The sequence below is a fragment of the Rhodnius prolixus genome, unplaced genomic scaffold, assembly GCF_049639745.1.
Source record: "Rhodnius prolixus isolate KJV_2025 unplaced genomic scaffold, Rpr scaffold_8, whole genome shotgun sequence".
Lineage (NCBI taxonomy): Eukaryota > Metazoa > Arthropoda > Insecta > Hemiptera > Reduviidae > Rhodnius > Rhodnius prolixus.
The window spans coordinates 2,829,726-2,857,289 of record NW_027411593.1 but is presented as its reverse complement, the minus strand read 5'-3'; the positions used below and the strand labels follow the sequence as shown (position 1 = coordinate 2,857,289).

General features: G+C 34.8%; 1 protein-coding gene across 12 annotated transcripts in view; it reads right to left on the bottom strand.

The window, feature by feature from the left end:
• Nucleotides 1-340: 340 nt before the first annotated feature.
• The window catches only part of LOC141450687 (uncharacterized), a 91,783-nt gene continuing 64,559 nt past the window's right edge, over nucleotides 341-27,564 (bottom strand). For 5 of the 12 annotated variants that reach the window (XM_074121354.1, XM_074121347.1, XM_074121348.1 and 2 more), the window contains 7 exons: nucleotides 5,428-5,696; nucleotides 4,543-4,741; nucleotides 3,815-3,963; nucleotides 3,325-3,537; nucleotides 2,909-2,953; nucleotides 2,479-2,563; nucleotides 341-1,315 (listed from right to left, as the gene is read on the bottom strand). In XM_074121354.1, coding sequence (XP_073977455.1) covers nucleotides 1,173-1,315; nucleotides 2,479-2,563; nucleotides 2,909-2,953; nucleotides 3,325-3,537; nucleotides 3,815-3,963; nucleotides 4,543-4,741; nucleotides 5,428-5,696 — 1,103 coding nt within the window. In that variant the 3' untranslated portion in view covers nucleotides 341-1,172. Of the gene's footprint in view, nucleotides 1,316-2,478; nucleotides 2,564-2,908; nucleotides 2,954-3,324; nucleotides 3,538-3,814; nucleotides 3,964-4,542; nucleotides 4,742-5,427; nucleotides 5,697-6,437; nucleotides 7,101-11,236; nucleotides 13,876-14,565; nucleotides 15,296-16,364; nucleotides 16,903-20,554; nucleotides 21,663-21,827; nucleotides 22,129-24,267; nucleotides 24,628-26,412; nucleotides 27,546-27,564 lie in introns of those variants that run through there. The other 7 variants (XM_074121355.1, XM_074121345.1, XM_074121343.1 and 4 more) reach the window with 7 other exon arrangements.

Genomic DNA, 27,564 nt, shown 5'->3' with positions numbered 1-27,564 from the left:
TTGCCATTCCGATATTTGTTTGGACTAAAAATAATAATAAATAATATACAAGTTGAATAATAATTAATAAAATTAAAATCCTGAGAAAGTGTAGAACTAAAAATAAAAATAATAATACTTAAAAACTATGAACAATTTTAATTTCTTACAAATCAAAAAATGTCTCCTTTGGTCTTTTCAATACTTTTCATTATTATTTTTATTTTACTTTTTTAATTAATTTATTATTTTTAAACAAATAAAATATAATTACGTGTTTTTAAAAAAAAAGAATGCCATAATCATAATAATAATCGTAATACTAAGGGTTTTTTTTAATTAAGTATCACATATTCACAGATTTTATTTTTTTTCCTTGATATTTCTTTTTATTAAAAATTGTTTTTTTTTAAATACCAATTTCCACAATTTATGTACATCATAGTGAATTACACAAATAATTAATTTATTTATTTAATTTTTTCTTCTTGGAATGGGCTTTATTAAAATTTGTTAATGAATCTATTTAATTTTATATTACAATAGTATTTTTTTTTTTTATAATTCGTTTATATTTGTTCTCTTACTATTTATATCTATATTTCTGCGTCTCTCTCTCTCTTAATTTGCATTCATGCAAAAAAATATATGTATTTATATTTTTTGAATTATTTAAATGCATTTTTAATTATTATTAGTACAAAAAAAAAAAAAAAGAAAGAAAAAGAACAAAAATAAGATTGAGAAAAACGCATTTTCATAAATTAGAAGCCCCTACCAGTCTCATAAATTTCAATTTAAAATAATATTATTAATCGTTATAATAATAAAACGAAACAAAAAAATCCATAATTAACACACTTGGAGATCAAATAAAATTAAAAAACATATAATTAAAAAATTAATTAATAAATATTAGGAGATATAGTGGCACGGATGGTATCGGCACTTGTTCGATTAAATATTTTTTTTTTCAACATTATTATATTTAAAGTAAAAAAAAAAAAATGATTACTTTAAAAATTTAAAAAAAAAAAAAACAGAAAAATCTAAAACTTAAAAAATTAAAATTTATAAGTGTAAAGCAAAAATAAAATAATTTTGCTCAATTTTTTTTTTTTAGCGTTTTAAGTTTTCTGTTCTCTTTGTTGTGTTTTCTTCTTTCTAATAGCACTCAACACTTTTGCTTTGTTTTATGCATCTGAAACATCGTCTCCAGGATCATGTTTCTGTTCTACTAACGATGCTGCATCATCGCTTTGATTACTGTGCGTAGATAGACGATCTTGATCTTCTTCATCGCTGAGTCCATTCTGCGGTTTGCCCAATGATCTGCCTGTAAACAAAAAATAATAATATTAAAAAAAATAAAAAACCACCACATAAATTTGAGCCTGCCCAGAGACTGGGTAAGATTGTAACACTAAGGCTGTGATAAAACATTTTATGTTAAAAGAAAAGACAAAAAAATTAGTATAACACTTTACTAAGAAAATGTATTACTAACTGGGAAAAGTTCCATTTTTCAGAGGGGATAGATAAGCTTTTATGGGCGCCTATTAAAATAAACCTCACTATAAACCGAAGCTGAATTTAACTCTTGTCACACAACTCACAGCACCTAAAATGGAATTTCACTTCCCAAAACATTATGTCGCAGGTATCTCCAACTTTAGCAACCAGTCTAAAGCAAACTTTCATATGGAGCTCACAAACTGAAAGCAGATTATTGTAAATATTAAGATGGTAAGCACTCCTTCACTGGCAGAGGAAACAAAACTTGTTCTGCATTTTTGGGGTCAAAATGTAAACAAAAGGAATGACGGTTAAAGTTAATACTATTGCGGAAGTGCTCGATGTATGGGAAGGTAGAAAAAGATGTGGGAAGAAGGGAAGAATTGTTGATTTTGACTTGAAACAGGAAGATACCAGCAGTGCTGATGAATTACTACTAAGAGAGGTCCTCCTAATAGGACGTTTCTGAGCGCAATCAGAACAGAATTAAAGCTGCAGTAGAACGCACTTCCAGTTGGTTGAGTAAAACGTAAGTAAAGTAAAGTAATCGCCTATTTTGTTCAGGCTGGCTTTACGTCAACTACCGAACTAGGTGTCAAGGCGAAGGCCTCTAGCAAACATTTCTTAAATTTAAATTTCTTTTAATAAAATCCAAGGCCTAAGACCGGGTATTGAACCCAGTACCACAATACATATTAGCTTTGCAGGTCTCGCCTCTTAACCGCTCGGCTACTGTGGCGCCTACCAGGTAGTTGAAAGATTGCCATAATTAGATTAGAATCGGATTAGAGACCCAAGACAGATCTTGGGCAGAAATTTTTGGTACTTTCTCACACTGTTCGGAAAATAGTAATCATCGGGATAAATTTTCTAAAAAGTGGTTTTTACTAGAAATAACCATTTTGGGCCACAAAAAAAAGTGTTAACAAGGTTTAAAAGCATTTTTTTTAAATGATCTTATTAAAAAATGATTGAAAAACTTACCAGAGTAATGTGACCGGTCGTAATTTGATGCCTGATAACTACTAGATGCGTTCGATAAGTCGTGTCCATTGTTCGAGCCAGTTTCCTGCAAAGTTACATATATTAAACAAATAGTATTAATAATAATAATATAGGGAAGGGATTAGCAATGCGGTTAGCGTACTGGACTCCCACGCGGAGGTCCCGGGTTTGAATCCAGCTGCTAAGAAGGGAAAATCTAAGGAGATTTTCTCTTCCAAGAAGCTTCTTACAGTTCACTGACCGGTGATGGACAGTGTTGTCTGTAACGAGAGAACAATGTCCGGAGGCCGGCAGTGCACTGAAAAAAGCTCCGGGCGCCAATAACCTTAGATGTTGACGCACCTTAAATCATAAAAAAAAAAAAATAATAATAATAATAATATTATTTGAAGAAATATGGTTTACTTACCATGCTATCCTTGCCGAGGTCCAGAGGTTCTTCCTTGATCAGTGCCTGCAAAAGGAAAAGAGCAAGTTTTCAAGAATTGTAATGGTGAAAACTGAAAAAGAGTATAACTTGCTGAAATGAAGCTCAAACGGAGTAGGTATCCCGTTAAGAGACCTTAATGGTCGAATATAGAAGCAGTTTTCATACTTATTTTAAGCAAATCACACCTCTTTTTTAAATCATCGATTTTAAAAAAATAAAAGATTAGGAAAATCATCCAGAACTAATCCAAGTTTTCAGGGTGAAGCATCACACATTTCAAAGCTTTCATCATACATGCTTTGCTTTATCGCTTAGAAACTCTACGGCAGTGCATAAACACGTACGTTTTTCCTCAACAAAATGATTAAAATTTTCTATACTTCTAAAATTCTTACCAATGGTGGAGTCGATTCTCTTTCCTTTTTAATTTTAACTGGAGGATGATAGGAGGAGCTTGTTGATTCCTTACGATTTGGACTGGAAGTAGGAAGTTGTGCTGCTATTCCGCTACTACTAGCACCTCCAGTCGAAGATAACGAAGGACTGGTCGAATGTTGGACGATTGGGTGCATCATTGGCATCTGCTTGGCTGATTGTGGTGGCTGTGGCTGTTGAACACAATATGAATGAAAATAACCTCTATTGCATAAGGATACATAATGTTGCAGTTTTCTAAAAAAAGAAAACATTTGGCAGAAGATGACTCAGATGGCTGGCTCCAGTGTAAAATGATTAATTTGATAGAAGATTATATTTAATGTTAGTGTAGGTGAGGCCTAACACCGTAAAGTCAGCAAATGAGGTCATCTTCTTGCAATAATTTAATTCTGTCCTCAATCAAAATTAGCACAACAGAAACCAAGAATTAAGAAAAAGAAAACTTACGGGCTGTCTAGATGGGTATGCCATTGGGTTTGTTGATTTCCGTTTACGAACTCTTTTATGGGACTGACTCATCGGAACCTCATCGCTGTCTTGTATAGGCATGTAATCACTTTCATCTTGTTGAGATGATTGGCTAGGGCCCGTTAAACCTTCAACATAAAATTTAAAAAAATCGTAGAACATAAATATCATATCTTCAGTTCCAGAAGATTATCCCATAGAATTAGTAGAAGAATAACGAAGAAAATTGGTGGCTAGTAAGGATGCAAATCAGATCTAAGTGTTTGGTTAGCGGTCGGGATAAGGAATGATAGTTTTTTTAAAGTTTAAATCTGGATTTTGCAGAAGTTGCTTGCAGCTTCATTCGCCGTTTGAACTTCTTTCACTAAATTTACAGCAATCACTAAATCCTAATCACCTTTCATTTAGTGATTGCAGTGAAACAAATGTTAAGAATTACACAAAAACCTAACCTAACACAAGGACCTTACTGCCACTTTTGGGTTTCACCATTTGATGGCATTTAGAATAATGGCAACAAGAAATTACAATTCTACAAGCGTGGATAATGGGAAAAAGACATTTTGGGAAGTCTTAAATAGAAAACCCTTATACAACTGTCCTACCGGACAGTTTTAAAAAAAACCATGAAAACCGAGAGAAGGAAAAACTTTTCCAACAAACGAGAACACTCAGAAATATTGTAAAGATAAAAAAGAAAAAATTACCTTTAATTTGTAAAGCTTCAGCTGCGGCCAATAACGAAGGAAGTTTCTCCTGTGCTACGTTCACTTCACCAGAGTACATGAATTCTACCAACGCTTGTACTTCCCAAAATTTGAGATCTCTCATGAAGACTATAGGATGTTGGCAAGGATTCTGACTTAATAATTCTTCAAAATAGGATGAACATGCAGACAGCATTACCTAAAAAAAAAAAAAAAAAAAATACATGAAAATTAAGATATACTGCTTAGCAAATGAGGATTATATGCATTGATTGCACTAAATCATTGAGAGAGATTGATTATTGCAATTTTTGTAAAATTATGTTGTTTTTTTTTATTATGTTCATAAGTTATTATGAAAAAAAGAAGAGCTCTATGGATGTCTATTGAACACAGCATCTCCAGAAGGCGGAACAATCCTGAAGGACTCTTTAAGTTCACCTCAGTGGAGGAGAGATGATCTGGCCTTCATAGTTTGATCCTTTAAGCTCACACCACTCTTAAGGCCTGAGAAGAAGTGCGCTACCCAGTCAACATAACAGACCCAGAGGTCGCGCTGGTGTAGGCTTTGCTTGACCAGAATGAGTCTTAGTGAACTTAGTATTTTTCTTATTCTTGAACAGTGTGATTAATTTTAAAAATAAATCTAGATTTACCAACAGTACTGAGCTCTCTTACTCCGGCAAGTCTCTAATTTGAAACCAATATAGCCTGAGAAGTGGGTCTCATAGTTTAAATCTGTCTATTCCATCTCCAATTCCCTTCTCTTCAATTTTTAATTTCTCAAGAAAATTCTTTGGTAAAGGCAACAGCAGAAAACCCAGAAATTCCCGATATTGGATAAGAAATTCTAAAAAAAAAAAAAAAAAAAAAAATAGAACTTACCTTGTGACATTTAATAGACCTTCCTTCACAGGCTAGTGTGACGTCTACGAACTGTTCATTATTGAGCAAAGTTGGGAATGTAGCTTGCATATTTGAATAATAAGAATTCCATCTTAGACAGACTTCCGGAGGTGGTGGCGGTACGGACGACGATGAAGGAGATGCTGTGGGTAAAGTGGTCGGCAAGGTACTAGACAGTGGGACCACTGATGAGAGCTTCTTCGGAGCGATGGGCACTGATCCCGGTGAACTGGGACTACCGCCGGGTACTGGAATTAGAGAAAGAAAGAAACATTAAAATTCGAAGGAAACTTCACTTTTCTTATCACACACATCATTAATGCCAACTAAACTGAGGATCACCGACATGACACATTTTTTGAAAAAGATAAATATACGAGTATATATATCGATAAATATATATATATATATATATCCAGCTTCGGGTAAGGAATAGTTATTTCTGGCTTATCAACGTCATAATATCGATACAACTTCTTATCAAAGGATAAATATTTGAGCAGATAAGACTGGCATTTTGAGTGCGCTGCAATCAGTCTACGCCGCTCAGGATCACCACATTTATCATTGCAAGCATTGCTTTATACAGAATACCAAACTGATTAATACCTTCTGATGTAATCACTGGACTACTCTTGGTAAAACGCAAGATGGACCAACACAGAAATATCTAGTAAAACAACAAAAGTTCTTTTGGAAGGTAGAGACATTACCAATATAGATCTAAATTCCCTTTACATTCAGTTAGGAGAGTGTGGTGAAGATTTAATTTAATAATAAATAATTCTAAACTGATGTTTGAAACTGCTGATCAGAGCATTCAAACCGGCACGCTAAAGGAAGCACGATCGTGAGCAATGCTTAAACCATGCAAATCAAAATTTGACAGTATCTTCTTTGAAAACAATGATTTCTTTAATAGCTATTTACAAACACAAACTATGAATTAATAACCTTCTCCAAAAGAAGGTTACTCTTTAAACATTTACTTATAAGATCACTAGAGGATGGCCCTGACATTGAAGACAGCGCTAATTCTTGTAACTGATGTACATCCTCTTCATCCTCCTCTTCTTCTTCGGTGATAATCTGAGCTAATTTCACCTTCATCCTGGCCTGCCGTCTTGGAGAAAATGTTTTAATAGTTTTAGCATAACCAAGGAAGATCAACTCCGTAGCGTCTAGCTCCAGACTTCTGTGTACGTTCTCATTGTATCTTTGGAACAATGTGTCTTCCATCGGTTGCACATCCAACAGTTTATATCTATCCTCTTGTTGTCGTTGTTTTTTTGGTTTACAAACTATTGGCAGGAAATCGATTTCTTGTTCGATAACTGATGACACTGATTGTAGCTGGCCATAACAATGCCGTTCCTGTTCTTGTGAATCAAACGTTGGCGCTAGTGATTCGTTAAAATCGTTACTAGCGCCGAAAACATTACTACTAGTATCGTTATCGATGTCGATGATTTCTGGTTCGTTTGTCGTTATATAGGAATATGAGAGATATGGTTTGAAATATTCCATATGGGTGGCCCATTGCCAATGTTTGTAGCTTTTCTTAACATTTGGTCCAGCGTATGGAGAAACACTTTTTAAATGCTTGCCGTAAGTGTCTCTTAAATTTCTCCATTTATTTTTTAATATGTCACCTAAAACAAAAAGAAAGAGACCATGAAGAAGACGTAAATTAGTTAGATTTTGTTTACAAGTTCAATTTAGGACAAAGATATCTTGTCGGAGCATCTTTCTACTGGAGTATTTTTAACCGAAGTGAGGCAAGTAAAAGGATAGGTTCAACTAAGATTCATAGAGAAGATGTTTGGTCAGTGAGCTCGAAACTGCTCTACGACTTGAGTTCTTCAATCTGATGCGTTGTTATTTCAAAAGATTTTTGGTCATGCCATCCACGGCATTGTCAACAACAAACAGTTGAGGGAAACTCCATCTTTAACTCCTCAGCAATCTTAGCCACTCCTAACGCTGAACAAAACTGTTAATGAACGAACGGAAATGGTATGAATACGTTGAAAACTAAAATTAGTGGGAATCAGAGCTTCAGTTTCCAAACTTCCACATTAGCAAGTTCGGTGCATTACAGGATCAGGTTGCGCCACGAGGATCTCATAACTGCTAATTAATTTTAGGGGGGCCACAGACTGCCCGCACTTCTAAATTTCAATTATGAATGAGAAAATCAGGCGACTGTCCAGGCCAGTTTCTTTGCCAATATAATGAAAAATTCTCGTCAATACAAAACTATTTTTAGACTATATTGCTTAAATAGAAAGCTAAAGGCTAGTTAGTGTTCAGATTGTTATTGGCGTTCTAAAAGTAAGCTTGAGAGAAATTTATGGTGACGTCATTCAATCTATGACACATGGAGGGTTGGGGCAAACGCCCAAACCACAGGGGAGACCTTTTTGTTATTATTGCATCATTAAATTGGGGATCTTTAGGATTTGCCTTTCTGTACTGACAGTTCCCAGAAGACAGCTATTTGAGCTACCACTACCGCCTCTAACGGACCCCGTTGGAAGGAGATACTCAGAACTAGATCACATATCCGAGGGTTCTGGAAGCCCGTAATCCAATCATGGACACTGCAGTGTTCCTTTTACTTGCCTATACTCATTCCTTGCTAATTACAGTGATATTGGGTTTTTCCTAAAATAGCTTCACACCCGCATCTTCCTCAATTCTGGACAGGGAGTACAAATAACAGGGAGAGCTTAGAATGAGACCGATAAAATAGGATTTCTTGTTGTTTTAAAGACTTTGCTCACTTAAGCATACGTACTTCCTGATGTGAACAATTTCTAGCACTAGAAATGAAACAATCGCCGGAAACTGGAACATAATATATTCTTTGCGCGCACCTCTAGGGAAACCACCTACAGGAAGTTTACCGATTGAAATCTCTCCACCGGAAATACTACTTTTTATTGAATTGACTTTTTTTTTTTAGTATTTTGGAGGAAGCGAGATTTTCTAAAAATCTCGTTCGAAACACACAATGTTCTGTGCCACCATCTTTGTTGAAACAGGTTTCGAGAGCAGGGGTCGTCGTAGAGGAAGAAAAATTGCCTTCATTGGTGGTTTCCAAGACAGTACCGAGTGGGTAAGAGCTGACAGAATTTCCTTATAACTTAATAAATTCCAGTCAGTGATGATTTATTCAAAAACTACCTGAAATAATACAATAGCGGGGATAAGAAGCTCTGAGAACAAAATAAAGAGGGAAGAACAATGGTTAAAAAGGAAAAACCTACCAAACTTGTTCCCAGGCCAGCCTTACCACATGTTCCCTTTGGCTTTAAATCATTCACAATAACTTCACACAAAAAAAAAAAATTTAATGTGAAAACTTGAAATGACCTTTGCCATTTTACAATTCAATAACTATAACTGCATTTGCAAGAAATTTTCTTGCAAATTATCCCACAATTGCAATTTCAGCACATCTATTTTTCGCATTACATTATTAAGGTGGTAAACCTGTAAAATGCAGAGAAATGTGGAAAAAAATACTGAAAATGTATTTACTTTATCAGGAAATTTATGGTACTGAATCATATTTCATTCTTTTTAATCTTTTATAAATACAGTGGAGTCTCGGTTATCCGCCATGACCGGGACCGGACACGTGACGGATAGTCGAATAGACGGATAATGGAGAAAAACAGGAAAATTTCCAGATTCTTTTGTTTAACGTGTATAAAACTTTTGTATTAACTGGTATACATATTTTATACGTTTATACGCTTAAGCCTTAAAGGTCAGCTATCTTTCATTATTCAATTCATTCTATTGGGTATTAAAATTAATGAATACAATGTCTGCGACATCTAATCGGTTTTGTGGGCGGTTTTGTTTGTGGTTGTTCTTTTTAAGAAAAAAAACCCACAAACTGTCGAATGATGGACACCAGTATGTACCTAAAAGACAAAGGGAAACATCTCAAAAGAAAATATTCACACTCTGCGTTGAACGGGGTTGTGACCGTCACTAATCTTAAATTAGAGCCAAAATTAGACAAAAGGACTCTCTTTTTTTTAAGGCTAAAGGACTCTTTAAAATTTCTGTTCACTTAAAATAAATTTTTAAAAAGTTTTCTTTTTAAAAATTTTTAAATACTGAAGACAGTGACGGTTAATTGGAATAGACGGATAAAAGGGTGACGGATAACCGAGACTCCACTGTATTACGAAAGTGAATTATTGAAAAAAAATACAAAAAACGCTTTTTAGAGAAAGGTTTTGGTAAATGTTAAAAATGAAAAAGGATGCGATTTATCAATCACGCAACCGGAAATCGTTGGAACGGTTTAGCGACAGTGGAACATTTGTAAAAATCACTGTTTTGAATCAGGAAAGCTCTTAAAAAGGGGCAAAAATGCCGCTTTCTATAAGAAACTAGTTGCTGCCAATTCAAATTTAAAAAGGTTGATAGATTTCTGGTAAGGTTTTAGTTCCTCATACTAAATATAGATGGCTAGATTGGTGGTGGGGATGGAGTTGTTGTTGCCAGCAGGCGGGGCTGCCGAGTCTTGTGAATGTGCTGGCTGGTTGTTATTGTGCATCAGTCAGCTCCGACACAAACAGTTCCCACCACGTCCACAATGCAATGCAGCAACAGATTGCCGGAGATGTGTAACGCCAATTACAAGGGGAGGCCCCCCTTAAAACTGTTCATGTGCCTTCAAAAAGTTTACGGCAAAATTCATTGGTAGATATCTTGGCGGAAACTTTAGTTTAATTCTTTTTTCTTTTTTACTTTTACCGGAAACATTCCCCTTCCCCCCAAAAACACATTTACGGTCAACTGAAAATTCAGAATTACCAAAATCTGCAAATTGTGATTGGTGAGCTATGTGATGATAACGCAAAACGTTCAAAAAAATGGCACGAGAAAAATCTTAACATTGAGCCTCACCAAGGAAACCCACTGTAATCTATTTTCTAGGAATAGATTTAATAGACCTAAAGGTATTTACGTGTTAATATTCTATGTTTAAATTATGAACTAATATTAGTTGACATTTACGTTAAAACAAAACGTTTAAAAAAGGAATTTCCGGTTGGTAAATTATGACCACTAACTTCCTATCATGATCAATTGATGTAGGAATCGCCCTAAAAATAAAATCTTATTAAAATGATAAAATTCACACGTGAACTGAGAGATTACCAAACTTTTAAAGAGAAATTTACAGTGGAACTATATAGAAAAATCAAAAACAGCTTTTACAATTCAGTCAAGAGGTTCGACTTTGAGTAAAACTCGACATATAGGGGCGCCCCCCCCCGTTGGCGGTACCTAAACTTAATTTCAAATTTTCAACTTAAGATAAACTTGTATTTCTTGTAAAAAGAAAATCTAAAATCTGTTGCTCTACTAAGGAGGAGGAGTTGAGTTTAAGATTTTCATTTCCACACCCAAACTCCACTTAAAAGAAAATAATTTCGAACAATACTGTTAGTTCTACATGTGTTAACCGTGTATACAAAAATTTAAAGAATGTTGAAACGAACTATTTCTTGTGTAAAACTTTATAAAATGATATATGAAAAAGTAAAAATAAGTCAATTCAAGGAAAATGGCATTTCCGGTTGGGGAATTTTGAACCGCTAACTTCCTGTCGCGTCCTGGGTGGGGAGAGTGAAGTTCTGAGTATCATGTTAACACTTGAAATACTCCAAATTCAAGTTAACTCCTTTTAAACAAGATATCCTGATCAAAAATTACAACTCATGCACAAACAATAAATGAACAATTTGGTACTTACCGCTAATACGTAATTCTCTGCCTAATGTTTCCCATATTTTGTCTTTTTTTCTAATGTTCTTATAATCAGGGCTGCGAGAATCATACAATATTCTATGGTGTTTAATTTTCTTAATTAATAATTCAGTTAAATTCGCTGAAGACATCACACACAATTTGTTCGCACAATAAAACTAAAAATAAAAACTTTAAAAACCTGTAAAGATACGCCACAAACTAAAAAAGGTTTTGTATTAATAACATGAGAAGTTATATAAAATGAAAGACACACTGCTGCTATCGTAGCGCTGTTCAAGGCTCAAGTGTTGGCTGCGAAACACAAAATTAAACGCAATCTTTCCCGCAGTGACGCATGCGCGATGCCCCCATCACTATGTGTGGGCATTGAACAATTCACCATAATGTTAGGAGAGTAGATTACGTCCGCCGTCACACGGACCAGGTCCCGCATCGTTTACTACATAATACAATTCTCCAATTTCTCAACGCTCTGTTCTCTTACTTGCAAACTTACTTCTTTAATAAAAACGCGCAAAACCTTTCTGGTGAATATATTTTAAATTTAAGCATTATTATTATTAAATTTAAGATACACACAACAAAAAAAAAATAGTTATATAATCCTGGTGTGAACACGCAATAATCCTTTATTTCCTACGACTTACACGATTCTAAATCGTAAATTGTCTGAATCAGACTTCGATGTTGTCGTTCGTCACGCTTATTGTGAAGAACAACCCGGAACGTGGTTCATCCAGGTTACTTTTCCCGCCTAAAAACAATCGAACCAGTTGTAAACGCTCTTCTTTTTTCCTGCTTTCGGCGCATGTTCCGGAATAGCTGGACAAACATTGCTTTTCTTCCCCAATTTGGTAAAAAAAACTTCTTCCCAAGTCTATCGCGTCTGCTGCTCCACACTTCAATTTGGACGTGTTTTTTTAAAACGACTGCCCATATCCGGGAATAATCTGCGTCGGTTTCTGGCTGGCTCTCCACTCTGCCTGCGCATGCCTGCATTTTTTATATCACACGTTGTTTTCTAAGATATATACATCCATTCACCGACTTTATAGATTCAACTTGGGTTTGAGAAGTTAAAAGAAAATCGCCGGAAGTGTTTACGAGAATTTAGAACAGAAAATACTACTTCCGGCAGCAGATTTCCTTCAAGCGAAGAGTTACAGCCATAGTGCTAGTTAATATTTACCCAGAAATAATACTGAATGTGGTATTGAAACAGCTTTTATAGAGAGAGCCTCAAAAAATATCTTACGAAAAAAAAATTACGTCATCAAAATGTAACTAACGAGAGTCAGAAGTTAAAAAAGAAAATTTTTCAAGCCGTTTATGTTGAACATTTGAAAACGAAACTGAAAAAAAAAATCGATTCATTAAAGCGACACCACTGATCGATGTCCTACAGGTTCGATTTCTTAAGACTTCCCAAACACACAAACTCAAGATTATTTCCAAAATTCCCCTAAATCTGTTGCTTAAAATAAAATTACTAAGAAGAACAAAATTAATAGAAATTTTGTAGTAACAGCTTTTGCAACGAAAAAAATTAAGTGATTTTGTTCAGAACTATAATAAACTATATTTTCTCGTATCCAGAGAGTTCAAAATTTAAAAATTTTTTGAGAAAAGCCAAACTATACGAGTTATTAAAGATAATGAAATAAACTTAATCATTTTAAAAAACTACAAAGTGAAAATATAACCTTTCATATTGTTTCAGCGTGAGGTTATTCTATTGTTACACCTATTCTAGGGCATTATTTATTTATTTATTTATTTGTTAACTTGTGTAAATTAAGACACAAAAACTGTCAAATTAAGAAAGGGGGAAAATCCAAAAAATGAAAACCTATTAAACAAAAATAATACATCCGATTCGTTAAACTTGAATTGTGTAAATAAAATAAATAACTTTGTCTGATTCAAGAGAACCCTTCTATAATTAAAACATAATTTTGCAAATTTGTAAAAATAAGATGGGCGAGTAAATCAAGAAAGTGATTGGTCTGAACGTCCATATATGTATGGTGAAAAGTAGGTCGAGAACAAAAGACTACAAAAATTACGACCTCTATTGTTATTATCAGCGAGGAACCATTACTACAGTGAAATATGGAACAATAGAATTCAGAAGTTAATCCCCGGGCACTTTTCTCAACACCGACATTTTGGGAAGTTACCGATATTATGGTAGCAAAAATGAGAAATAAGACAAACTTTTCAATTAGGCTTAAGCAGCTGATGATGCACACCTTTACGGGCAAAAGACACCTGCCTTTAAGACATCCTCTCTATGTTTATGGAGTCAAGCCAAACTACTCTGCATTGCCAAAATTCTAAACGTTTATCTGATTTTTATAAAATTTAAACATCAATTTTACACGAGTGTTTTTTTTTTTTAGAAATTGATGAATGTATACGCGTTTGTTTTTCACAAATACTCAACAGAGATTATCGGAAAACTAAAAAAATTAGATATTTTAGATTAGGTACCATCCAGGGGGGAAAAACACAAAACATTTTGCTGAGATCAGCTTCCCCGTAAAGTATGCTCTACTGAATCGATTTTTTATGTATCTTAAATGGTTTTACTGCAAAGGAAGTGTGAATCACTGCACAGATATCCTAGGTTTAAGATAACTTCGGGTTTCCAGAACTCATGTTTTGCATTGTGTTTTTAAGTCTTTAGAGCGGTTCAGAGAGTTTGCCCCATTTTTCTGGAAATTTATTTACTTTATGAATTTGAAGAAAACTGAACTTTGGAAAGGAAAAGTCGTGTTAACTCCCGATTGTTCAAAAATTTTCTTTTATTCAATTCAGAAAAGGTATAGGGGCTCTATTTACCGCACCTAACTTGTACCAAAATCAATAAGTTTGGGTCTGTAACACAAACATAACCTTACCAGAACACGATTAATCATTTTGCTGCCAATTTTTGTATAATATGGAAAAAAATATCCATAGAATTTATGGTGAAAATAAAATCATTTTTCCTTTCATATAAGTGAAGCTCTCAAGATAAAACAATGAACTGCATTAAATTTTGCCAATCCAGTGAATTCAAGGCAACGTAATAGTGTAGTGAGCTTCAAATTTCAGCCGCTAAACAGTTCGGAGCGCCACAGAGCCCAGTTAATATAACCCCACCCCGAACCAATCAAATTCCCTACAATGTGTGGGTGTGTGGATAGGATCAAATTTTTGCTAACCAACATCTTTACTTCATTTGCACCTTTTCTTAAATAGTTAACCAAAAAAGTGTGAATGAAAAAACCGCGATTCTTGGTTAATTTAACAGAATAATTTACATACCCTGCAGATAACATTCTAGAAAACTTCTCTTCCCTGGAATTTTCCTTCTTTTCACTCGGATTTTTCTCCTCTTATCGGGGATTTTTTTACATTTTCTAGCTGGCAGTTTTCTAGCCTTTGAAGGCTTTGATTTTGGCAAAGTTGGGAAAATTTGTGGAATTGCGCCAGGTCTTAGTTTCCATTTTGCTCTTTGTATAATCACTCGTTCGCCTTCAATTATAAATTCATCAGATTTTATTATGGAATCATCAGAGAAATGCACATGACATACTCTACATTTACGTGTCAATGGGAAATCTGTTCGTGCGATAGCTTTTACCCACATTAAGAATTCATGTTCATCTTGTGGTGGAGAAAAGAAATGCTTATCAGGTTTTCCACCATAACCAGATTTACAGCCTGGCACGTAACACGTTGGCATTTCCGGCAGTGCCAATAGAACGCGCCTAAAATTTAAAACACAATTTGTTGATTATACACATTAGTAATCGGAACCAATGTTTACTGTTTACATAACCTAAATACGAACAACCACAAGATTGAAACTACCATGTGTTTTCCCTACTCTTTTATTTCACTACACCGTGGCAGACAAAGGTACTAACAGCGCTGTCATCAGTTTCACAAAAAAAAAGCATTCCCCGTTTACGTGGAGGTACAGTACCTTTAAAAATAATTGAAGCAATATTTTTAGCTGTGATTGTCGTTCCGTAAATAAGTAAAATTAAATATCCTTACAATAGTTTGAATTACATTAATATGGATGATCACAACTGAGTTATTGTTGAATATAAAAAACTATTTCGATTCTAAAGCCATTTCTAATAGTAATATAAATGCAGGTTAGGTGAAGTGATAACAATACGTTTTGTAAACATAAACGGATGCAGGACAATTCGGAACTGGATAGATAGTCGAACTAACAAAGGTGTAATTGTGAGTGAAATTGGTGCCACTTTGTGGATTTTGTCTAAACACTTTGGGCGTACATAAAAGTTTTCTAAAAATAAATAAATAAAAAGATCTATCAAAGGCCCTTCTCGGAGAGTAAGAGTGGTGTGGAGCGGTAGTTAAAACTTAGCCTTAAAATTGCTAGATTGGTGTAAAGTATCCAGGAATTTGAAATATGGTTAGGGGCAACCACTATTTGATGGTAACTTTTAATTTTAATGCTCGTGGCACGCGTGATTATCGTATCCCTAACTGGTTTTAGAATTTCATCCATCATTAGAGGTGAATTTGTTCTTTTTGGTGTACAGATTTTAACATTTTTTCCTCCTAGCACTACACTTGAAGACTAATCACGTTGAAATCGGGTGAAACGTTGAAATACGATTTTGAACGTTCACCAGAAATACCCGTTTAGAAGTCGAAAAAATGGTTTTACAAATTTATTTGTTGTTGGAATGTAGGTGTATCCAACTTTACTCAAAAGCAAAAGAAATTGGTGAAAGTTCAACCTTTTTAGCGAAAATTGAGGTTCTATAGAAATCGACCAACTGCTTCATTGTAAAGTTATATTTCAGGGTAATATACGGTTTTATAAACTAGAATGTTGGTGAGAATGAATATGAATCAGATATTGTGTTAAAACGTTGATAATAGAAGCGAGAGACAGTCGTGTGAGTGGACGAGAAAATATAACTGATATCAAGTAAACAAACACACAGCCAGCTAAACGTAAGTAAGACAACCGAGGAAGGTTACAATACTGTTGCTAGCTTCAAGTACAAAACAGGATGTTAACATAAACTTTCGTAATTAAATCAGTTAAAAAATATGTACTATAAAAAACTAACCTCTTCTGAATCCATGTCTATACTGACATTTCGGACAGCCGGAAATATAAGTCATGACAATTTCAGTGGAAACATTACCATAATTTGCTTTTACAATGTTCAACACTTTTTCACGGCCACCGTGATTAGTACTCAAGTGAGCCCAATGTATTATACTAAATAGTTCATCACTTCGTGCATAATATTTCACCGTCTTATTTGGGCCAACAGTGCCTGGTACGACTAAAACTTTCTGCCCGTTCGTATCGTCCATGATATCGTAACGTTTTAAGCGTCGATACTCGGTCGGCGTTTTACCGGTGACTTTGGCTTTGGCTTGGATTACTTCGGCCAATATAGTTTCATACCTAGCAGGTGGTAAAATGATATTGTTTTGGCGTTTATCGTTAATCATTTTAGCTATGGCTGTTTCAAATTTTTGTCTCATTTGTTCCAATGGGTCATCATCCATTTTATTTATAGAAAAAAAATAGTAAGTTAAATTCAATTGAAAAGGGCCCCCAATTTTTTACGATTTAATCTCACACGAGACAGTTAGTCATTATCACAAATACACTTAACACTAAAAAAACAATTACAACAATATTTTTTTTGACCAATAAAAATTTACCATCCTACCAAAATATTACGTTGTTTTTTAGTAATTTTGTAAATAACTAAAAAGTACAGTAAACTGCAGAAGCGGGAGTAAAGGATTGCGCAGTAACCTTGTGCGCATATTACCACATTGCCTGGGCAACTAACCACTTGGGTGAATGTGAACATTGACCGGGAGGGGAAGGCATATTCTCAGTTCAAGGTCTTTTTGATCGAATAACTGGTTATTGTAATGGGAAACTATGTAACATTGATTGATTGAAATTTATAAAACGTCGAAAATTGTATTGAGAACATGACTTCCTCTTAAATATCGTTTTACTTAGTGTTAGTTTCTTCAAATATATTTTTTACATAAATTGTTCTTTATTATTAAAATTAAAATTCATAATTCTTTAATTTAAACTTAAATAAATTGTAAAATAGTACATTAAGGGAAGCAACCAACTCGAATGCCGCTATAAATATACACGGATGTAACCAGTACAAAAGGTTACAAAACCAAGAAAACTCATTTAAAGATTATATACTTCATGACCCCTTCATACACCCCCTCTTACACCTTACGGACAATTAGAATTGTGAAGCCATAAATTCTATTATCCCTCAATTGTGACGCGAATGGCCAACGACCGTCAAACAGATCAACGTCAATGACCCTAAAAACCATTAACGTCATTGCCCGCAAAACTTTCTAAAATATGTTGAAAGTAAACCTGAAAATCGATTGTTTACCCAAACGATCAGTGTAGGCAACATTGCTTCAGTAAATTTCCCAGATTGGCTTTTATAGCAGGCCTAGTTTGACTAGGAATATCCCGCCCCACTCCTATTCCACTGTTGGCTAGTTCGTGCATGCACCTCGATAAATTACCAGCGTGGTACCCGGCTATCTTAATACATTATTGAATACTTGTTTCGTATACCATAAATATTCTATTATTTCTAATTGCAATGCAACCAGAGAATTCTGACCAAATTAATTTTGAAATATGTCTAGTATAAACTCACACGACTTTCTCTCGACAGGTTCTCGAAAATATGGAAATCCACTGAGTCAACAACTTCCGGTTACAGAATCTCCTTCAACATCGCAATTTTGGCAACTCATTTAATCCTAATTATATAAAATATGAATGTTAGATACACCCTTCGATTTAGGCCGAAACGGTTCTCTAGACGGAAGTTTACCACTCCCCCCCTTAGAAGTGCCTTTTCCGGGAGAAATATTCCAAACAATAAATAATAGATCTAGGTGCTTCTAATTTAAATACTTCCGGTTAAGGACTTTAACTAGGAACTCAGAATTTTAGTAACACATTTTACTCTAATATTTAATTAATATAATTAAGTACTGTGTTGCTAAAATTCTGAGTTCGTAAATATAACTGGTAGGAAGGGGAAGAGATTATCCAATTGTGGTTAGCGTATTGGATTTTCACGCCGAAATCCCGGGTTTGAATTCTTGAATTCTCGACTGTTGGCTCTTAGATTTCCTCTTTCTAGGGGAGCTTCTTACAGCTCACTGTCTGTTGATGGGCAGTGTTGTCTGTAACGAGAGAACACTGTCCAGTGACCGTTAGTGCACTGGAAAAAATATCTCAAGGTGTAACAGGTAAGCAGTTATATAGACAGAAATCAGAAATAAATCACGAGGGAAGATAGTAAAATACTTTTAACTACAAGATCGTTTTTATTTAAAAAATCAGACAAATGAAATTCATAGGAATTACGTAAAAAGCAGTGCTGAATAATCTAAAGAGCAAGGGCTAACAGGAAGTTAAAGTGGCATTGACGTCATACCGAGCTCTGGCCAAAGTCGATTTGATCCCCACAGAACCTATCGATTTTCTCCTTCCCCCTTGCCGCCAAACTGTCCCTAAATACCACGTGGCCTAGATCTTGCCCAACATCTGATAGTGTGTGTAAAGGGCCTTTACTGTGAAGCTTTATTTTTTTTCTGTGTTCTACAATGGTGACTGTTTATGGTGTTGTAAAACCTAATTCGAACTCTTTTGCTATTAGACATCGCCGTCTGGGGTTAGCGATGGACGGACTTTGAAGACCCCTTGAACCACGGACCAATAAAGTAGATCTAGTTTCCAGTTTATTCGCACCGGAAACAGGGGTACGAGAACACGTACTTCCGGAGGGAAAATGACGCAATAGCGAGTAACGAGTAAACAATACCTGTGAACACACGGAACTTATTCGTAGTTCTGTTATTGCAATTTGATAGTTGAATTTTCATCCACCGTTCAGTTGGCAATAGTGTAATTTACTCTGCCCCTCCCCCCACATAGAATCAACATTTGCTAATTCTGCAAAAAATAAATAATGCTGAGTATGAAGAAGTGTAGGGACGTCTGTAAACAGAAGGTCAATTATTTCGACTCTTTGTGTCAGAGTTAAGTTTCTTGTGAGAAAGACGCCAATTCTATTGTTGGGTTTTCTTACCTGGGACAGGGGTCCTTTCACCTCTCCGTGCCTCCACAATAGGGATTTCTCAACTAATGTGCAGGTTCATAGAAATTACCAAATATACCCTTCATGAACTTGTAGTGGGCATAGAAGTACCTTAATTATGATATACATCTAAATCCTGGAGAAGCTAACGAACCATAATTCTTGGTGAATTGTCAGGTTGTAGTTCACACTGTTTGACGTATCTCGGTTAGACTTAACTTCAAACTGAACTTCTATCCACTCGGATAAGAAAGGCCTGAATGAATTAAATCCTTCGAGTTCCCACCGAGAAGTAGACTTCCTGTCAAAGAAGCTCTTTAGTCCAGGGCCGGGACCTTGCTATACGCGGGCCTAGGCAGCGCCCAAAGTTTCGGCATCCAGCGCCCACAAAGATGGAGAAATATTTTTGGTTGCGTGAATGGCAGCAATATTGTAACCTCCTGGTGTGACCATTACACCCATTTTTGAAATCAAATTACTCTGGAGGAAGATGTAATGAGGAAATCCCTTCAAAATGGATAAGAATTAGAATTCCAGTCAAACGTTCAGGATTGAAAGGAGATTGGTGGACTAGTACTTTAAGAAAATCAGTAAGGGACACGTGTACCTAAGGTTGTATCCCCGTCAGTTTTGCTTACGAGGGGTTAGGGTAGGATTTGGTTAAGGGTTACTGCAGGGTAATAAACGGTATCACAATTAATATCCACCTTAAAGTTCCGTCCGATCGGGAGTTGTAGGAAATGTAAAAGCTAAATCCTTGAGGATGGTAACCAGTTTCCACCGGAAGTATTCGTTTAAGAAGTGGCCTGAGTCCAAAAAAGAGGATTTTACAATCTAATCCCTTTCTCCCTGTGTGATCGGCATATTTATTTGGGTGGGCTTTCCTCTAAAGCGAAATGAACGGACTTGATCGTCTAATAAACCTAATAAGGACTGAATATGTAACAATAATACAAACTTGACGGAAGCTGGGTGCTCGGCGCGCTCTCTTAAGAGACCGTCAATAACCTTAAGGTTGGACTGTTCCGGTCTGAGAGTGTCGGGTCATGTGAGTATTTCCGGTACTATGGAATTAGGTAAAAGAAATGAACACGTTAAAAAGAAAAACAGATTCAAAACAGACTTACACTTCCCGTCTGGAAAGCTTTGAGACTCCTCAAGAATAACCTGGCCTTCTTGAAGAAGTTCATTCACGGTTATCGGTTTAGGCACAGCTGAATTAACAACCTTTTTAGTAGTTTTTCTAGTACATCCTGCACATTGGCTGATGAACGACCTTATCACAGACATGGGGATGTTACTGTACAGTTCTGCAATCTGCTTATATGTCTTCTTCTCACCTTTGTGTCCATAAAATTCATGCAAATCTTTCACAATTTGAAGCACATCAGTTTTGGTGGCTATAAGCTTATCGTCCTTGATTCGACCCACTTTGTTAACACCGGCCAGATTAATCAATTTAAAGTTGCTCTTAATGTAATAATACCGGCGATTTTTTTGGTACGTAGTATCGTTAGGATTCACTAATAATGTTTCCAAGACTTGCGATTCTTTTTCCTCTGTCCACAACGCTTCGCAGTTCTCAATTTCGCGTTCAATTTCTTCCATTTTTTTTACTTTATAAGTTTATTAGATCAGAACAAAAATAAACATTCATTAGAGAAATCTTTAAGCAAACACATACCGACAACACAACACGCTAAAGCACTACTGCGCATGTGTACAACAGTTGCAACACTCTAACTTTAGAGTGTGCTAGCAGCGTCAGTTGGATAGCAGTGGCTAAATTCATGAATTAGGCAACATCACTGATACGGCTTACAAATTATCTGTGTATGAATGTAAGCTCATCACAATATTACTGGTTAAGGAATTTCCTTTAAACTAGATATTTTAACAAATTAATGTGAATCACTTCAAATTCATGACCGTACATTATACTAAAAAAATGAAAAGGAATTTTTTTAAGGAAAATGTCCACCCTCCTCCCACCCAACTAGAACGATCTTTTTTTCAAAATTTGCTGGATATATTTTTTAATAAAATATTTAGATCAACATGGTCCAACGAAAGTACAGAGCTTAAGTGAAACAAAAAAACACTCAAACAAGTGAAAAATACAGCTGGTACAGTAGTACTTCCGGTAGAGACCGTAAGCTGTTGGTCCCAAACTTTCAGCTTTCTACGAATTTCCGTTTTGAGATACACAGGCACTTCCTCCAAAAAAAAAAAAAAAAAAATATTTCAAATTCAGGGGGCCACAAAACGAATTCATTTCCGGTGTGAATTCACTTTTTGTAAATTTGACTTGACCGCAGCACTTCCGCTAACAAAGTTCAAAGAGAGAAAGCAAAAAAAAGGTTAGTAAAAAAAATAATAATAATAATGCGTAAAACTTACCCAATAAATCACGACCTATAATACCACCTGTGTAAACATTTTTACGTTGTTCCATCAACATTGTTAAACGATGTTTATTGCGTAAATGTCGCTGGAGATTGGTCGTTGAACCTTTATAAGAAATTAATATCGGACAATATTTACATTTTGCACGATCTCTGTCGAACGTGGTAAAATAATCCCAAACTTTACTACGTTTACGATATGAAGTCATAATTATTAAATATAAAAAGTTAATAAGAATAAAAATAAAAAAAGACACAGAGAAAAAAATAAATATAAATAAAAAATTGTACAAAACACGACTTAGTGTGTACGAACCTATGGAATGAACTGAACTGCTCTTGCTTTGTACGGAACAGTTGGAATCACTTTACCGTTAGGAAAGATTCATTTAGCCATGGAAGAATTCTTTTGTTAACAGTCGCTATATAATAAAGCTGTATACTTTCAACAGCAAACTATAAAATAATGGAATAGCGTTTACGTTTATTTTAAAGTTTTGGTTTACTGTTTTTAGGCTAAAAATTATAAAAATAATAAATAATAAGAGAAAATAAATGAGAACCATATCGCTGAAATGTTACAAAAAAAAAAGAAAAAGTTTCGATTCATTTGATGAATCGATTCCTCTCTTGGTTGTCATTTATTCTCTCCACAGTAATTCCCCCTACTCAATGTTCTGTAAAAGGGGGCCCCATAGCTCTTTTGTTAGAAGAGAATTGAGAGACTAAAATTAAACCGTAAAGAGAGGAGAATAAATGTGAAGAGTAATTGTATACTGCAGTTGTTTTTAGAGTAGGGGTCACTTAGTACCTGCAGCAGTCGCCAGAGAGCATGCGCACTGTTGGGGCAGACATGTTGGATACAAACTTTTGTACCAGCGTACATTATCGCTTGGTTACTAGTTAGTAATTTTTATAAGTAGAGTGGCTATAAAATTTACTTTTGCTTAGAAACATTGTTGAGTAAATTAAATTTTTTACAGAAATTAGATGTTTTTTAAAGTCCCGTAAGTTTGACACAAAGTGATTTCTAAAATGTTTCCTGTGTAGGTTAATTAATTGTATGTGAACAGCATACCTGTCAATAACTACAAGACAAAATCTAAGGATATTGCTTAATTCACAATAAGTTTGAGTAAATCTACCTGAGATCTAACCGTAAGTTGCCTATCAAAAATCCCTACAACCTAATGTTCTGTTGCCCTAAAAATTTATTTATATAACTTATTCTCAGCATTAAATAAAAATTAAAAAGTTAATAAACAAACCTAATCTCATACAGAATGTTTTGAATCCCCCTGAGCTTATCCCAGCCTAACTAATAAACAAAAATTCCTCTATCACCCCTAACTGTTTAAAACGAAAATTCCTTCCGCGATTTTCTTGATAATTTTTAAAACCAACTCATAGCAATCATGTAAGATCTAATACTTATTCGACCCGGAAAATTCACTTCCCTCTTAACTTTTCATTTCATTGTAATATTGAGAACTGTATAATGTTAATAAAGAATAAACATATTTCTAAAATTTGAAGTTTGTTGAAAATTTATTATTTAGAACCTGGTACAACATGCACTTTCTGAACGTAAAACTGCCAAAAGTGTCCCTAAAGATCTCGTTGATTTTAAAGCAATTCCCCAGCTTCATTTGTTTTCGTAAAATTGTTTTAACTATACACTTTCGATTTCAAATTATCGAGTGTTTTTTTTTACTGTTACGTTTTGCAATTGTTTAGAAAACGCCTTTTTTTGCACAAAATAGAATAATTTTCTGTTCAGACTAGTCTCACCCATTAAATATGAAACCAACTTAAAAAAAACTAATTCGGGAAAAATATTTTGAAAATAAAAGCTAAAAATAAAAAATTCTTAGAGTAACCTTAATCGAATTTTCTAGGAATAATATTTCAAATAAAGTTGTAAATCTTCATGAGCGTAATGTGGGTACTAAGTTATTGTAAAAGGGAAATCGTTGCAGCTTATTTCCGGGTATATTACGAGTAAATATGTACCAAAAAATATTGAATTTAAAATCATTTGTCGGTCGATCATATGTTTACGTTCTATGAACACACCTTTTTTAATGAAATCTTTTTTAAACAAACTGAGCGAGCATTTTTAGTACATTTTCAAGAATGCTCAGAGTGAGGCAAGAATTGGGAGTTTCGGCTTATTCTGTTATAAATTTTGGCTTTATAAAACTAATAATGTGTTGCATCTATTGCAGCAGGTTGTCTAAATTGCTTCGGTCCATCTCTCATCTACGTTTTACTATCAATATAACAATTTAAAGTAAACGCGGAAGTAGTTGTCGAGATAAAAGCAAAGAACTGTGAAATTTCGTGTTAGTATATAGGTATTTCAGGTGGATTAAGTTTGATCAACAGTTTTAGAACAGTGCATAAAATATTTGACAATAAATACTAGAAATTACCATGACAGATGTGCCTCCGGAACTGGGAAGTACCCAGCGATCTACTCTTATAATTGAATACCATCAAACAGGCAGAACATGCTATCAAGTTCTTCAAGAAGATCTTCCTCTTGTGATCATGGACGCGTATATATCCAAATTTCTGCCAAACGCTGCTACAAATCTTGTGTCCATCTCGGCCATTGCTACGTAATAAAAGCTCTACAGAGGCTACGCCTGCTCGCAGTAGCTGGCTAGCTTCTTCTTTGATCAAAGCCACTAAGGTTAGATCACTGGGTTCAAATCTCTCATAAAGAGGTCTTAACATAGACATCCTCCTTTTGCTGATTCGTTCTCTTCCGGTTAAAGATAACTTCCAACCTTTGAGGGAACCAACAACAGTGTTTACGAGTGTTTTCTAAATTGTCATTTTAGTCATTCTTTAAAATTAGCCTCATTGCTGCATGGATTTTTTGTGAAATAGATTCAAGAACTACTACTAGATAAGAACTAACTCTTGCTGGCTGAAGCAGGAATTACTGCGATCGTGCTAACTGAATTCTCTTCTGGGTTCCTCTTTTATCAATAATAACATCTTTGTCCAATTAATTTGAAAAGTGAGTTCAACCCACCCACCCCCTTCTTAAGAACTCCCCTTATAGTTTCTTGGTTACAAGTACGTCACTTGTCAAAGTGGCCACAATTAATGTGTGCTTGCACAGACATGTTTGTGAGGGTATCTTTCAGTGGGTCTCACTTGAGGTAAATGAAATTTGGATAAATCGTGTTTTTGAGACATGTGGGTCCAAAGCAAACCCAGATCGTGTACAGGTGATCTCTGGGATAGCTCAATTTAAAAAAAAAAAAAAATAATCTTTTTATTATACAATACAGTGGTACCTCGGTTCTCGGCCACAATTCGTTCCAGAAGTGCGGTCGAGAACCGAAACAATTTATCCCATAAGAAATAATGTAAACTATGTCAGTTTATTTCGTTTCTAAGCCCCAGAAATATGTATACCGTTTTACTGGCCTAATTTTTTGTATTTTATGTAAAAACATGTATCTAAACAAGAAATAAGATCTAAAAGTGTACAAATATAAAGACAACTCGGGTGTTCGAGTTCCAAATGTTTGTTCGGATTTCAGGACAATATTTTCTCGAATTTCTAGGGTCGAATACCGATTTGTTCGAAAGTGAAGTCGTTCGAAAACCGAGGTACCACTGTACTTCCTGTTCATCTAGATAAACAAGACGAGGAATTCACATTTCCGGTCAAGCGAGTACCAGAAACCAAGTATTGAATCCCAATTCATGATAGGTCTTTAGAGGCGTTCTTAAGACTAATTCCTAACTAAACCTACCTAAAGTTAAGTTCTAGATGTTTGCTATTAGTGCATCAAGTTTGTTGGAATCAATTTTTTCTAAGGTACTAATAATGAGAACTCAAAATGTGGACTTAACACACACACTCAGACCTTACAGAATAAAAATACATACACAGTACCCATTTGATTCAAAAACTTCCATGAAGGTGCTGACTCTAAAACCAAGAATCCAAATAACATTACGGTGAGTTGCTATAAATGGTATGTAAATTTTGATGTAATTTGACTACAGTGTTTTCTAAGGGACACTTATAAAATTCAACTGCAAGTCATTTAAATTTAGGATTATCAATACAGGTAAATGGTATTTCAAGTAAAGAAGATTTTAAAGGTAACACTCTGAACTGCCATAGAATGAATTTCCTAGAGGTAGAGATAAAAAAATCAGTATAGTGGTGGCATTCCGTAAGTAAATATCAAATTTAAGCTATCTATATTGTGAACACCCATCTCTGTAAAACCTTTTAGGCAGGAGGTATTTGGGTTTCCAGAAACGAAAATTAGAAAAGAAAATTGCAAATTTTCCATACTTCTAACGAGGGGTAATGATGACTTTTAGAGGCAGTTACTAGGAAAACTTTACGATTAACTTACTTCCTGTGGAGGATTTAGAACACGATCGCAATATTTCCTCTAAGCATTTGAAGTTTAGGAATTTTTTATAATGTTTAATATTAGTTGTTGTCTGGAAAATCAATAAGAAATGAGGCAAACAACGAGAAATAATTCTATATTGTTATTACAAACAAAAATAACTGATAAGAAAATAATATTTACCAAATGGTCACTCATCTAATTGCATAAAAATAGTTTAAAAAACAAACATATACCGTTTTATCACATTTAATTCAAGTAAAAAACAAACACAATCATAGTATCCCAAATTAAGTAGAGTTTACTCTAATATAACCTGCACTCTGGCCAAGGAAATGGGTAGTACTGAAAGCCGACACAGGAGGGTTACACTAGCTATGACGCGCAACATGGCCGACCTAGCCTGAATCTATATTCAACAATTTTGTACCTCCACTTGTCTGTCGGGTTTGCTGACTGGGCCAAAAACGTTAGCATTGTTGTTGGGAAATTTTCTTTACGTACACATTACAGTTATAAATTTATTCAAAATGTTATTTAATTTTTATTATTTTAATATTCATTGAAAACGTTCTACTTTTAGTTAACACCGGAACACGTACTGACGTCCTTTGAACAAGATAAGTGTTTGGTCATCATCTGAACTGCTTATATCGTAACTCAAAATGAAATAGAATCAGAGAAAAAGATTTTGAAGTTTTTCTATAAAACAAAAAAAATGCTACAACCTGTAACTTTCATTTATTACGTTTTCCTGGGGTACTTGATTTAAGTGCCCATTTGAGGGTAAGTAGGAGGCCTAACTTCTGAAATTCTACTTCAGCATACTTTGCTTAATACGTAAAATTCATATTTTGAGAATAAGTTTAAGAGAAGTGCTAAATTTATTCGAATCACTAATTTACGATAAAAATATTTGAAAGCTGATACTAAGTTTGGGTTCCACTAAAGGAATTCAAAACGGCTATTTAAGGAAGGCATAACTTTGCTCTTAAAGAACCCCTCTTAAATGTTTCCTGCAAATACATATAAGTTAAGTCAATGAACGAAGAAAGCGGTGAACGAATCTTAAAGACCGAGTCATTTTGTCAACCACTATTTCCTAGCATTGCTGGTTATACAGATCGCGCATCTGTACAACGGTTAATTCAAACTTATTCGAGAATATTTTTAGGCAAGAAGAGAACCTTAATATAACCTGACGTAAGGTTAAAAAAGGGTGGTTTTATAAATTGCATAATAATAGCACAAATGGTAGTGGCCAGTAAAATCAGCGACTCAAGGCCAAATTGCTTAATCCCTTCCTTTTATTGTCGCTCTATTACCTCCTCCTCC